Source organism: Aethina tumida, chromosome 3 (assembly GCF_024364675.1).
Source record: "Aethina tumida isolate Nest 87 chromosome 3, icAetTumi1.1, whole genome shotgun sequence".
In the NCBI taxonomy this organism is placed as follows: domain Eukaryota; kingdom Metazoa; phylum Arthropoda; class Insecta; order Coleoptera; family Nitidulidae; genus Aethina; species Aethina tumida.
In genome coordinates this window covers 33,862,422-33,876,251 of record NC_065437.1, presented here as the reverse complement: position 1 = coordinate 33,876,251, position 13,830 = coordinate 33,862,422, and the positions used below count along the sequence as shown (strand labels likewise).

The following is a 13,830-nucleotide window of genomic DNA, read 5'->3' as shown; positions in this document are numbered from 1 at the left end:
GAACGTATCAGACAACGATTAATATTCAAAGGATATTAGTGATGATTTACCAGTGTTTTAGGCACGCTGTTTATCTTTCGTTCAACCAATATTTCTGATAATGCGGCGCTAAATTAAATTTTCCTTTAATTCCTCCCAATACAATAGAGTGGAGAATGCACGGCATGACTATCTCCTTAATACTAGCACTGTTAATTAAAACACCACGCAGCTCTTTTGTTTGCACGTAATTAGTTTTGTCGAAATACCAATTTACAATAATAATAATAATAATTTAACTGAGTCTGAGTAATACACAGTCACTTTATGAATGCAGTTAGTTCTCATTCTGTCCAGAAAATGATTTCACGTCGAGCCAACTCTTGCAAATATCAGTTTACTGAAATTTATTCATGAGAGATTTTATTAAACTTTCCTGTAAAACAATAACGGAAGTTTACTTACTCACAATATTATGCAGCGGAACGTTCTGTATCAATAATAGAAGTACAAAAGCCACATATTGCATTTTAAGTGTGCAATCTATGCAGCTTAGCAAACTTCAAACATAATACATGCCAAAAGTCAGTGCACTTTACATATTACCGATAATATTTTATAGGTAAATACTGCTGCCTGTCTAGACGTTCGAACCCGCAATAAACTTATTTTCGCGCTTTCTGAGTGATTTTTATCTAGTTTACGCTTTGAGTTACGCCAAGCTGCAATTTTACTACGTGGGTGGCATTGCCAACTCAAAATCCTTGATTTATACGTTTGAACGCCACAAATTAATACGTGTGATTATTTTTTTTTGTTGGGTTATAAATGCAAAACTCCATGCAATGCAATAAATGGCTAACAGCCGCCAATAAAACGCTACGCGGCATTAATAAAAGCCACAACAGTTAAGACAAAACAGTTATTAAATTTGTACAATAAAGCAGTAACATCTAAGATCGCCATCGTCCGTTTTCTTGTGATCGCAGACTAGATAGAGTCGGTAGTTTGTTAGCTGCAAGATGTGTATCAAGGAGGAAATGGCGGTGCTATAAACGGATGTATTTATAGATAAAGCATAAATGTTCCTTCCTTACTGCATTCAGTCTGCCACGAGAGGCTGTAAAGTTTGCCAGTCGTTGGATTAATGTAAACAGCACATTTAAATGTTCCTATCATAAATTTGAAGACGTCAATGCGTCGTAGTGAAATGCAATCATTCACTAAAGAGGATTTTACAAGATAATGTTAATAGTGAATAAAAGGATCACGTAGAGGTTTACACGAGCAATCTTCTTACATGGTGACAAAATATTATTGCAAATCAATAAATCGCAGTGCATGGAACGGTGAAAGTGGGTCAGTCGTGACATATTTCCTTTAATTTAGAATTAGTGCCCATTCGCATGAATCCACATGATTTCCCCTTTAAATGTATGACGGGAGGAGGAAAAAGCTGGGACTTAATTCACGCGAAACATTCCCTTTCTGTGCTTTTATGACTTGGAATTCTTTAAATACATTTAAATAAAATGCTGGAATTTTATCATTTGCCGGAGGTTAATTTTGAGTAACGCGTCAAACCTCATATTCATTGATGGGGTTTTTATGCCGTTCAAAAACTAAATAACCGTATTAATAATTTCCTCGTAAAATTTGTCTTGAAACAGTGAAATGAATTCATTAAAAGAAATTGCCTCGTTATTTTTGGGGGATTGCTCAAACATATCATGACGTTTATCATAAAAATTTAATCAAGATGAAATCTAAAAAGTAACATTTCTTTTAGGTAACCGTTCTGAGAAGATAAAGTACATCGGTTAGAGGATATTACTTTGAAAGTATTGATTTCATTTTGATAATTTAACATCTCGACCATTTCTCACAAGTTCTACTCTCACTCACGAAGTTATATTGGTACGTAACTTCAATTTTTAATTTGAAACACCTTTAATTCTTGTTAAAGTAATGTTGGTTTTATATTTAATTTCTGTTTTAATCAATAAACACATAAAACATATATACGTTTCCATTAAGCTTTATTAGAAATTTAAAAGTCAATTTTTGTAATCCATTATAAACAAACTGATCCAAGAAGTTAATGCACCACCAATTATTATTATTATTAATAATATCTTTAAAATAAAAAAAAACAATTGAAGTAAATAGCAAACTGTTTTTATTAATTTAAAAAGTTTTTGTAAGATGTTTTATTCATCTGGTAAATTAGTAAAACATGTTAAATTATCGTCATTTCATTAGAACTAAATTATCAGTTTTACTTTCGTATTAATTTTTGTATATTGTCAACACCAATCTAGAGATTTGACTTGTGATGAGTGTGCTCAAGCTGCTTTTTTAGTGGTTTAGCTGGAGTTATGGGAGAAAATGTTTGCTGTGTCTCATACATAAATTTCTCGAATATTGCAACGGGATTTGGAGGCTTTTTACTACACCAGAAGACCAGGATAGGGCATACTTCCTGTAGAAGTAGTTGTAACTCTTGCCCAAGATCGTTTTTTGAGTGGCAATTAGAAAACATCAACTGGGCAGAAGCAAATTGGGAACAACTTCTCTTTACAGATGAGTTTGTGATGTGTTTCGACGGCCAAATGAGAAATATACTGACCTCCACCTTATTTGGTGGAGGTGCAATTACGGTGCGGAAAGGCATTTTGTAATAGCACGTACCGTCATAATTGTTAAATATTGGCAACCAACAATTCTTGTTTGCCTTAAAATAGCTATATAAATTTGTAAAAAATTAAATGTCATACCAATATTGAATAAATTTATTGTTCCTTCACTAATAATATTGTTCCCCGGTCATTTACATGCGTACGCATACATTCTCGATAATAATTTGTGTGCAAACAACGAAATAACCAGCATGCATTCCAGCTAACCATGACCAACATACGTTTATGAGTTTTACGATTCCCCATAATATACATAGTATGTATAAATCGACTTTTATAATAGTTTTCGTTTTATTAGTAATGAAATGAAACAGCTACAAATTTTATCTGGACCTAATGAGCGTTTGTCGCATTAATTTGCCCTGAATTCAAGTTAATTAGCATAGGAACAGTCCAATATGCCGTAAAACTTGTAATTGGAATTTTAAAACGTTTTTACTTCAATCGTAATGTACTTCGTGCCAATTAAATTGTTATAAACTGTCGATTATGACATTGCAACAAAAAATCTTTCACAAAATAAAAGACAATCGTAAACTATTTAACACTTGAATAGTTTTCAGGCAATGAGTTAGTACGGTCATAAAACGTTTTATCTGGTTCGAGTTCCTCAAGGAAATTCGATTTAAAGGTCCTGCGGAATTTGAAAAAGTAAAGTACCGTTGCCGATTGTATCGCAGACTTTATGAAAAGCTGAGCATTACCACGGTCATCACAAAATGTAAATAAACTTCCATGAAACTGTTTCAGTTGCGATCCCATGAGATTAGATCACGTGAATTTAGTGAGTTTATGGGGGAAATTTATGCTATTTCCGATACAATGTATTCGAAATGCGATACTTATTTACAGGCAAGTCTAATGCCGACTGGTATAAACGTTTTGTGACATGCCGCACATAATTTTAAAGTTATTGTCGGTGCACAGACAGTTTGTTTCAATATTGCGATTCCGTACAAGTTAATGTTGCTTGTGTGATTTATACCATAAGTTTAAATGGATTTAAAAAGGTAAAACAATAACTGCGACCATAAATAGTTTAATTTTTTATTTTGCGTCTTAAAAGCCCTAATTACAATTTGTAGCTGCGAATGAATAAACGTTGCAACTTCTGAAATGCTTGTAAATTCAGTAAATCCCATTAGTAAAAATTTATGCGACGCATTCATTCATTAAAGACAATGTAGTGGCTGAAACAAATATATGTTGTCTCCACCCTCCAGAATATAATGGATTGCAAACAGGGCTTTGTCAAACCGCTAATTTGGGTTTTTTTCATCGCAACAATGAAACTTTGTCAAGCATTTTTAGGACTGTAAATGAGGCCTGTATAATAAAACAAAAGAACGAGGACGCTTACAGGGATGACACAAACTAAAAAGACTGTATATCCCTCCGGAATACTTGGTTTTTCCAGGTCGGTAAAATAATATTTTTTTTTCATGCCGACATGAAAATTTAGCGCACATTACACAACAGTTGTGCGCGACGAAAATTGGGTTAATTGATGTATAATGTAATACATTACACGACTTTCCATAGAAACTAGTTTCAGTGGTATTTTATCATTTTGTACTGCAACATTTTTGTTTAACAATAGCCATAAAAATTGTAAAACTCCGTATTATATTTTATAATAGAATTTATTATTTAGTTAGTTATAGTTTAATAATTACTATGCTTTTTACTATATGAAAACAAGAGACACAACTCTTTCTAATAGCTTTTTAAAATAAAATAAGTAAATTTTAATAAATTTACCGGAAAAACTGCATTTTAGAATCAAAATATATATTTTTACTAGGTATAGTTGGAGTAATAAAAAATATTAAGTTTAAAATATAAATGATTTTAGAAAAATCTCTTCCTTCAGTTTAGGTAAATCATTTTTGAATGATCAATAGTTAATGTTTAGTTAAGAATGTTAAGATATTTTGAAACCAATTCATTTAACAACAGTTCCAGAAGGTTCTCAACAACAAATCCGATAATTATCTTTAGATTATTGGTCACCATATCATGGTTAAAATCAATGTTTCCTTTATTTACACCTGTTTTGGTAATTGCACCTGCTACTTCGGTTAAAACTACCTGACTATGAACATTTCTCTTTATTCATATATAAATGTGATCATGTCCGAATATAAATCAGTTTAATAATAGTTAAATAAAATTATAATTATACTTTATTAGATATCAAACATATCCGGGCTTTTGAAATGCAAATTTACTTCATTCATATTTGGCACCTGTACAATAAAATTCCGAATCACGCATAATGAGAATTACCTATGGTAGCATATTAATTAATTAAATTGTACATTTGAAGACCCAACAGTCTGCACTAATTCACAATTTTCCATGAATTTCGCGGCTATTAATCCAAATGCAGTTCCACTTGAACATCCAAACCCGGTATTGTTATTTCGGCGTGCACAAGGACTATTATAAGTATTTCAGTAACATGTGCAACGCTGAAATTCAGACATCACGGTTCAATACAACAAGTTTGCATTGCTATTGTTCTATGAAATGTATGTTCAGTGTAAGTGTAGACTTCTAGTAAATGTCAGTGCAATCAATAAACTGTTTGTGTGTTTAGTTTACTGTAATATTAATATTCATGTGAACTGGCTGTTTGTTGCAGTCATTAATTATACGTACAAAAGTTAATTAAGTGGAGCGACTGGGGGGGCTGTGATGAATTCAATATAATAATATTCCAACTCCTTTGTTGCGATGTAATTGTAATAAAGTATTTTTTATATGGCAGGCAATCAATGTATTTGTAATTGTTTTTTTAAGAAAGTAATTTAGGGACATTACGTGATTGTAAATTGCTGTTGGTATAAGCCATGTTTTATATTGCCAATCTAAAGATAGAACATTACAACATGCTTTAATGAAAAAAGGTGGAAACTAGTCGACGTTATTTAAATTACAACGAATTTACCACACGCTGAGACATTTCGAAGAGACTATTTACACGCAACTTCTGTGTACACACCCTAAATTCAAACTTCGTCGCTGTTCCAATAAATATTAATAATTTCGCTGAAATTGCGTTCTGGAAAGCTTCTAATTACATAAAAGGTACGAATACAATTTATTTGCTAAGTATGACAGACGCAATAATATTTACTGAACAGCACAGTAATATGTGCTTTAGAACAACTTCACCAGTTATCTCCAAAAAATAAAATATTTAAAAAATTGGGGTAAGAAAATTAATACAAATTTTATTCGTCTACTCAAATAGTTTTTATCCATTTCGGGAATTACAGTGTTTCGTTTTATATTATCCAGAAGTAACAGAGCAACAGAAAATACTAACTCAACAAAGAAATGTAAATATATGTTTTTTAGAAATATTATTAGTAATATGGTTTGGGTAACAAGTAAGTGTTTCTAAAATCGGTAGTCAAAATTTGGGAGCTTCCATGACATTCTAGTAGTTCTAGTCAACAACATCTTAACAGCATATTCAAAATTAGTGTACATTATTTTAGTGGTTGTTACAAATACTAATACAAACAACAAATTCAAACAATTTGTCTATTTCATCATGTCTGAAGGGTTGTATTTACTTCTGGTAGAACTTCCTCATTATTGTTCCACCTGTTCCCAGTTATTTCCAACTAGTTTTGGTCACATCATCATAAAATATATAAAAAATATAATTTATTTAACATCAGTGAAAATAAATCAAAGAGTCTAAGATCTTTGGTTTTTTAACGACCATTGGAAAGTTTTACGTTTATGCTCAGTTGTGTAATAGCCCTGCTCATTTAGAGTTGAAACAGAAAATAACACTGCATATTGTTTTTTCGACATAAACTGATCTAAACTGAAAGTTCGGTTAGTTTATATATAATTTTGAGAGAAACACTAATTTTAATCCAGAATTGCTTACTGAATTGTAACGCTAGTAATCATTTTAGTGTGTTTCACTAAATTAGCTTACCTGAACAGCATGTAGCTTCAGATAATGAATGCTTTGATGCATTAACCGTACTTGATTAATGACCGATGGACGGAATTGTGATAATCGTATCAAAATTGGTTTAACTAACTATATCGGTAATCCACCAAGAGTATAAATCAGAAATGAAGATGGCCAATGTTATGTTAAAGTTGGAATTTTGACAATGGAATTGAATTTTGTGGCGGTCTATTTTGTAAATTACGCCTCATTATGCCTGTGAGAATCGCGGATTGTCAGAGAAATTAATGAAAACGTCCAAACAAAGAAGAATGGAATGGAGGAAACAGGGAAAGGTCCGCAGGGGTTAGATGAAAGAACGGAAAAACTAAAGAGAGGTCCTTAAAAAAGGGAACGTAAGGTGAAATGTCCCTGTTTGTTCAGTTATTGCCATACATTTCTTTAATTTACTTAACGTCATTTGTTCAACATGTGAACATTTCAGGATGCGACGTACAGGGCAGACAGATTTATTTCCTCCCCCTAAATGTAACAAAAGAACAAGGAGAATTATATAGACCCTCCTACATTCTCATGCTAGTGAATAAAAATAAATTTATAGATATAAAATAAATACGCTTATAATTGCGTATATTACGTTTTAGTCTTTTCTGTAAATTTGATGGTGTTCAGGTTGTGCGGTAAATGGGCAAATTTTACATTGCAACATATTTTTGTGGTTATGCTTTGGGGCACAGTTTTTGCTAATAAATAAGAAGCAACATGCAATTCGAAGATCAAAAAATGTATTATTCAAGTAATGACACTTAATAGGTGTCAGTAGCAGGTGATTCTCCGCCAGTCACAAATCAACCCGCCCATGAAAAAAAGGATTGAAAATTACATGTCGACAACAAAGTGGTCCAGCTGTCGTCCCAAATAACCAGTAATTTTAGAATGAACTCCTTTATTATTATCATTGTCAAATGCACTTAATTAACATGGTTTTTACCTGGTTCCCTCAAATGATATCTGATCGCGTTAAAATTGGCCTCAGGCTCCGTTTCAAGGGCGGAAGTCTAGGGTTATGTTATAATTTTATTGTCACAGAGGAATCATATTAAAAATGAATTATTACGTCAGAATCTAACTATTAATTCTGGTTGGGTGTTTTTGTTAGTTAAATGTGGGATTGGGTTTTTATTATTATTAAATTAGGAACCCAAAGTCTTTATCTAAATATTTAGTCAAAACATTTACTCATTTAGTTAAAACTTTTTTCGAATAAGATTATTTCTGATTGATATGATTCTGATGATACTATTGTAAATATTGACATATGTACTATTTCCTCATACCCAGTAATTTACTAGACATCAAAATTATTATAGATATACACGCAACAAGTCGAAGATAAAAATCACGGGACGAGTTTGTAATGTTATAATTCCCATTTTCCATTTACATATATTGATAAAATTAGCGAGGTAGGTACAGTTATAATTCGACGTATTAGCTGCGGAGAGAATGTAAAATACCCCATCATTACGGGACCAGCATTTGAAACGAGCGCATCAAACGTGAACAAGAACGCCTCTCCATAAATATTGTTTTATGTGGAAAATCTAAAGAGCTTTAATCGTTCTAATTTTAGAAGAGCTTTTACGTCTCGCGTGTTGAGTATTGTTTTAAGAGACCTAAAATAAACTTTCCACCTAATACATCTACTAGAATGTTTTTACAATTTTTAAGTTTAAGCAGTACGTATATTTAATATCAGCCCCACGATCGTGTTATCAAATCGTCAACATAAGTTTGAATCAATAGATGCACTTTGGTAAATTATTCCCCATCGGGCGGTCAAGTTAATGGTATCGAGGAACGTCCGGCGCACCAGTACACTGACCCATTGAATTCGCAAGTCGAATCAATCAGACAAGAAAGTGATAATTAAATGTCCGTGTGGTCAAGGCAGAAGTTACTAAGAATTCCGCAACGATTACAATCTCCTAAACGGTAGCGCTTATTTTTACCGTTGAACAGGTGATTTACGCCCTTCAAATTATAGCGCAACCATACACTAAAATGGACTTCGCTCTTCCATTATTTATAACTGTAATTACTAGGAAGCAACTCGGTCTTGTCACGCGATTCCATTCTTTTAGACCGCCTTATGGACGATCTAAAAATTTCCTCGGACGTGCGAAATATATTGATCCTCTATTGCCGCTTTAAGTCGATGACGCGCGACAAAGTGTATCAATACGTTTTATCATTACACAGAAAATTTATACAACGTGTCCCAAAATGTTGAGTATTTCCAGATTAGATAGGAGGAAACTTATTTAAGTGTCTTGAGTTCAATATTATTATTGAAAAATGTTGAAAACTTTCTCTGAGCACTTTTTTAAGCACAATAAATTAAAAAAGTAAAGTAAGAAAATAAGAAACATTTCATACATATTACTAAAAGAATATAATTTTTTTCGAAACTTTACCACCCTAAATTCAAGAAAACGTTAACAAAAACATTGTATATTTTGAAACTCTTGGACGCCGGTTTTCCTTGAAAGTTCATCAGAAATAAAGATGAGAAATTTGAGGCCGATTCGATCAAATCCGGGCACTGGAGAATTTTTTGAAATTTGAAGAAAGTTAATTTTTTAGACATTTTCAAAAATATGTATCTCAGTTTGTATATAACTTAGAGATTCCGTTCAAGATATTCTTCTCCATGAACCCTCTACTTTCACGACAAAAATAGATATTAGCTCTCAAATTAGCAGTTTCTAAAGTACAGAGTTAAATAATTATATTTGTTGTCCATTTTTTCTTAATTGTCTCAATTTCGTTATTATATGAGTCCAACTTTTTTCATGGATTTTGGATTTGCTTCAAATTTTCAGGGAAGTTAGTCTTTTATATTCTCAATAAGCCTCAATCATGGTATCGAGTTTGAATCCGAGTTGTAACATTTCAAACATCTCGAAAATTATTAAAAAATATCAGCAGTTATTTAACCCTACGAGTATACTTTGGAAGTTGCAGATTTGAGAGTATTTTGAAAACAGATAAAATTTTACTCTAAGTTAGGCAGAAGCTGAGATTCAAATTTTTGAAAATGTCTAAAAATGTCAAATTTCAAAAAATTCTCCAGTGGCCGGATTTCTTGTAAACTTTAATATATATAAACTCTATAAACAATTATTAGGTAATAATGTCAGTATGAAGAAATGAAAACAGTAACACTGTATAAAAGTTCCAAACTTAGGATTGAAACCGAATTTGAGATCCCACTCTTTTTTTTAACAAAATTCGACCCAAAATAAAAAATTCCTCAAGAAATAAGTACCCTACGTCAAAATTTAATATTTCCGCAGAGGAAATACATTGGGGCTAAAATTAGTTCCCCTCCTTCTCTTTGTCGGTTTGACAGGGGTAACATTGAATAAAAATCTCATTTTTTACTACAGATTTGTATAAAATATTTTTTTAATTAATTATAGATGACGTATTCAATGAAATTCACTTATTTTCAATTTATTTTGATGAAAACCTATGGTACAATTCTGCAATATGTTTCCATTTCAAATATTCGAAATTAGTGTGAAAAAAATTATTTCTCAAATTTTCAATTTATTAATAATGAAAATTATACTCACACACAAAGTTTGAAAGAAATTTGTACATAATACGATTTTCAGAGAAACAATAATAAAAAACTTGTGTCCAGTGTTTAATTAAAAAAAACCATTTTGTCAGTGACCGTTTATGAAATATATACGAAAATTACCATTTGAAGATTTAAAATAAAAATGTAATACTTTTGTTTCTGTATTTTTTTTTTTTTGACAAAAACAATTTTATTATTTCAAATAATTGGATTTGTACTTAAAAAAGTAAAGTAAGCGAAAAATATATAATATATTAAATTATGTCTTAGTAAAATTGATATTATTGAAAAAATGATATATATTGTCGTCCATGAAATATGGAAAATTAATCTTTTTTTAAATTATTAACATTTATTAACGACTGATATTTTATAATTACGATTCATAACAACAATATTAATTAGATGATTTTCCAGATTTTAAAAGTAAATTGTATCATATTATCTTTAGCCAAAATTTCTTTACAATAACAGAGTACCTGATATTTATGTTTTTGAAAACAAAATTTTGTATTTATATAAACACATGCAAAAATTATATATTTTAATTTTTAAACAATTTATTAATGGTTGAGAAATATTATGTTATAGTGTTACCTATGAAAAACACCATTTTCCATGTTTCAGAGTAGTTAGTTCAAAATAATTTAATATATTTGAAATTATATGTTGATACTCTCCAACATTTTAATGGCAAATTCATTCAACTGAAACACTTTGTCTCGAAGTATTAAGTGATTATATTTTATGAGAGATCTGTACTACATAAAAATGACTTTCAATTTTTTCATTAAAAAAAGAATAAAATTAAATAAAAAATTTTTAACACTGTTTTGAAATCTTTATCTGGTCTGGAAATACTCAACATCCTGTACTGTAATTGACTTGATATATGGAGTGACCCATTTGAAAGCGGGATACCTCCATAAAATTTGATCTGGGTGTCCCGCTTTCAAATGGGTCACGTTGTATAAAAGTTTTACATGAAAACTGTTTCATAAAAGTAATCTTGCAGTGTCTAAGAAAAGGATAATTTAACAGAAACTGAAATGTGTTCACATATCGCAACTATCGTTAAGAACATTATTTATCTAGGATAACAAAAACATGATGATCTTACCTGTTGTGGAGTGTAGGTAAGAAAAATGTGGCAATACTGCCGAGTGAGGCGAGGTTCGCGGGCCAAGAAACCGAAGAGCCGTAACTGTGGATCACAAGTCGCGTAGGAAATGCGCCTCAGCGCGTGGGCCATGTGGACAATCTGCAACAAAGTTGGCAATTAATACCAAGCTGCGAGATAAATGATATGGTCTCACACAGCATGACGTCCCGTAAAATACTCGGCCGCATTATTGGACACAATGCATACGGGGAAATTAATTTTTGTTGAGAAACTTTTAATAACTGTTTTGTTTTCGCATTTTAATGATTTTTAACAGAAATTCGCTTTAATATCATATCTATCTAATAATCATTATTTCGACCGCCTTTTGTCCCTAGGACAATGTCCATTGAAGCAAAGATCGGGTGGTATGTTATAGCACGTTCATAAATTTGCCCGGTAATGTTTCTGAAAGACACTGGGCCACGTTAAATAAATCTTGCCGGCGAATATTGAGTTTATGACGGTTCTTAAAGGACACACATTGTTAAATTTTTATGAAATTGGAATACGTATTTTATAACATTTCAGTCGTAAATGGAAGGATGATTCTTTCAAGAGGTTGTGTTATGTCGTAGAACTTTAAATAATATTAAGTTTCTATTTTGTTTATTATAAGTGAAGAAATCATGAATAAATATTTATATAGAATATAGACAAAAATTTTAAATATTTTTAATATTTGGATAAATATGTTGAATAATTTACTAACGTTAAATATTAAATATTATATAATAGAATGTTTATAGTGTAATGACCTTTTATATATTACTTTTGTTATTCTTATTAAAAAATTATTGTTTTTAGAGAACAATAAGAAATGTATTTATTATTCATTAAGAAACGGTGATGCCTAAAACAACCGTGTTGTTTCCTCCACATTAGCATATAATTTCTAAACAATGCTTAAGTGGTAATAGAATATTAAAATTTATATAATATAAATGGATATTTATTTCAATTCTTGTCAACGTAATTCTATTGTGTATCACATAAAATAGTTAAAAACTTTTTTTTATATAAAACGAAGTTATATGTAATTGCAAAATATTGAATTAATTAAAAGTTTTCAGTGTTCAATAGTGTAAAGATTTGTTATAAAGTTATAATAGGGCAAATAAGACTAATTGCAGTGCAATTGAGTAAACAGGTAGGAATTTGCAATAAACTAAAGTTTAGTTTCAGGGGAAATTCCTCGGTGGCCATTCTGACATGGATAAACACGACCGGTTCCAAACAATGTGAGATAAAGGAATAAAGGAACAAATGCGAAAATTCAATTACAGGGCAAATTAGATGAATAAATTCTTCTGTCGATCCCGGAAAAATATATTGATAACTGTTTAGTGCTGTTTTTATTAAATTGTGCAAATACTGGTGGAAGAAACTTCATCTAAAATCAATATGTGAATATCATTTTATTAAAATTCATTCTTTACTTTCCTATAGCGCAGTTTAATTTATTTTATGATTTGAAGTGTAAAATTCATTTCTAACTTTAGTATGGAATTTTATATAAATATGTTTGTTAACCATTAATTCTGAACGTATATTAAATTTTGTAATTAATTAATTAAATTTTCTTTACTATCATCAAATTAATTTCAGCTTACCTTAAATAGAAACTATTATTACAATTACATTACATTTCGCTCTCCTAATTTCATTACCGTAGATTCTATTTGAAACTTCAGCCTTATATCCGACAATCAAATATAGACTTTCGAATTTATCAAATATAAATTTGACGTTCAAGATGGATGTTATTTGGAGAGTTCTTGGAAACGTGATTTTTATATCGATGTTCAGATCGAATTGAAATTTTTATTTATTTTATTTTACTTTAAAACATATATATGTTCAATGTTTTAACATTATTATTTTTGTCATAAAGAATTAAATTTTGTAAACCATTGTGTTACTAAATAAATCAAATTCAATTTTTTCCTTTACATTAATTTTCGATAAAATTTTCCTCTCCCGGACTACAACGTTCTCCATTGTGCGATAAATGAAAAGCATTGTGGCCAACCATGTGGGTTTTAATCGAATCCAGGTAATGTCTTTGATGTGTCACCATGTGTGATGAACGCCAGACGAGATCTATAATCTATTTTCAGTTAAAGTTTCCGTTTTTTATTCCCGTCTGATAAATATTAAATTCGCAGCATTCTGACAAAAAATATGCGAGACTTTGTATTGATGAGTCGTGTTTATCAGGCTATTTATAAGCATTTCCTTTGAGGGTCGTATAAAGACGATGTTAGTTGCATGAGAGTTTTGACGAGATAAAATTCGAAATTATAATGCAAAGGAGATGGAAACATTGATGAACTTTAGCAAACACTGTACATTACGTTTATTATTTTTCATATAAATTCATGCAAAAGCATTT

The 13,830-nt window shown here is 30.7% G+C and overlaps 1 protein-coding gene across 2 annotated transcripts in view; it reads right to left on the bottom strand.

Moving 5' to 3' along the window:
• The window catches only part of LOC109602052 (EGFR adapter protein), a 177,372-nt gene that overhangs the window by 42,927 nt on the left and 120,615 nt on the right, over positions 1-13,830 (bottom strand). For both annotated transcript variants that reach the window (XM_049964269.1, XM_049964270.1), the window contains one exon: positions 11,394-11,534. In XM_049964269.1, the coding sequence (XP_049820226.1) occupies positions 11,394-11,534 (141 nt within the window). The remainder of the gene's footprint in view (positions 1-11,393; positions 11,535-13,830) is intronic.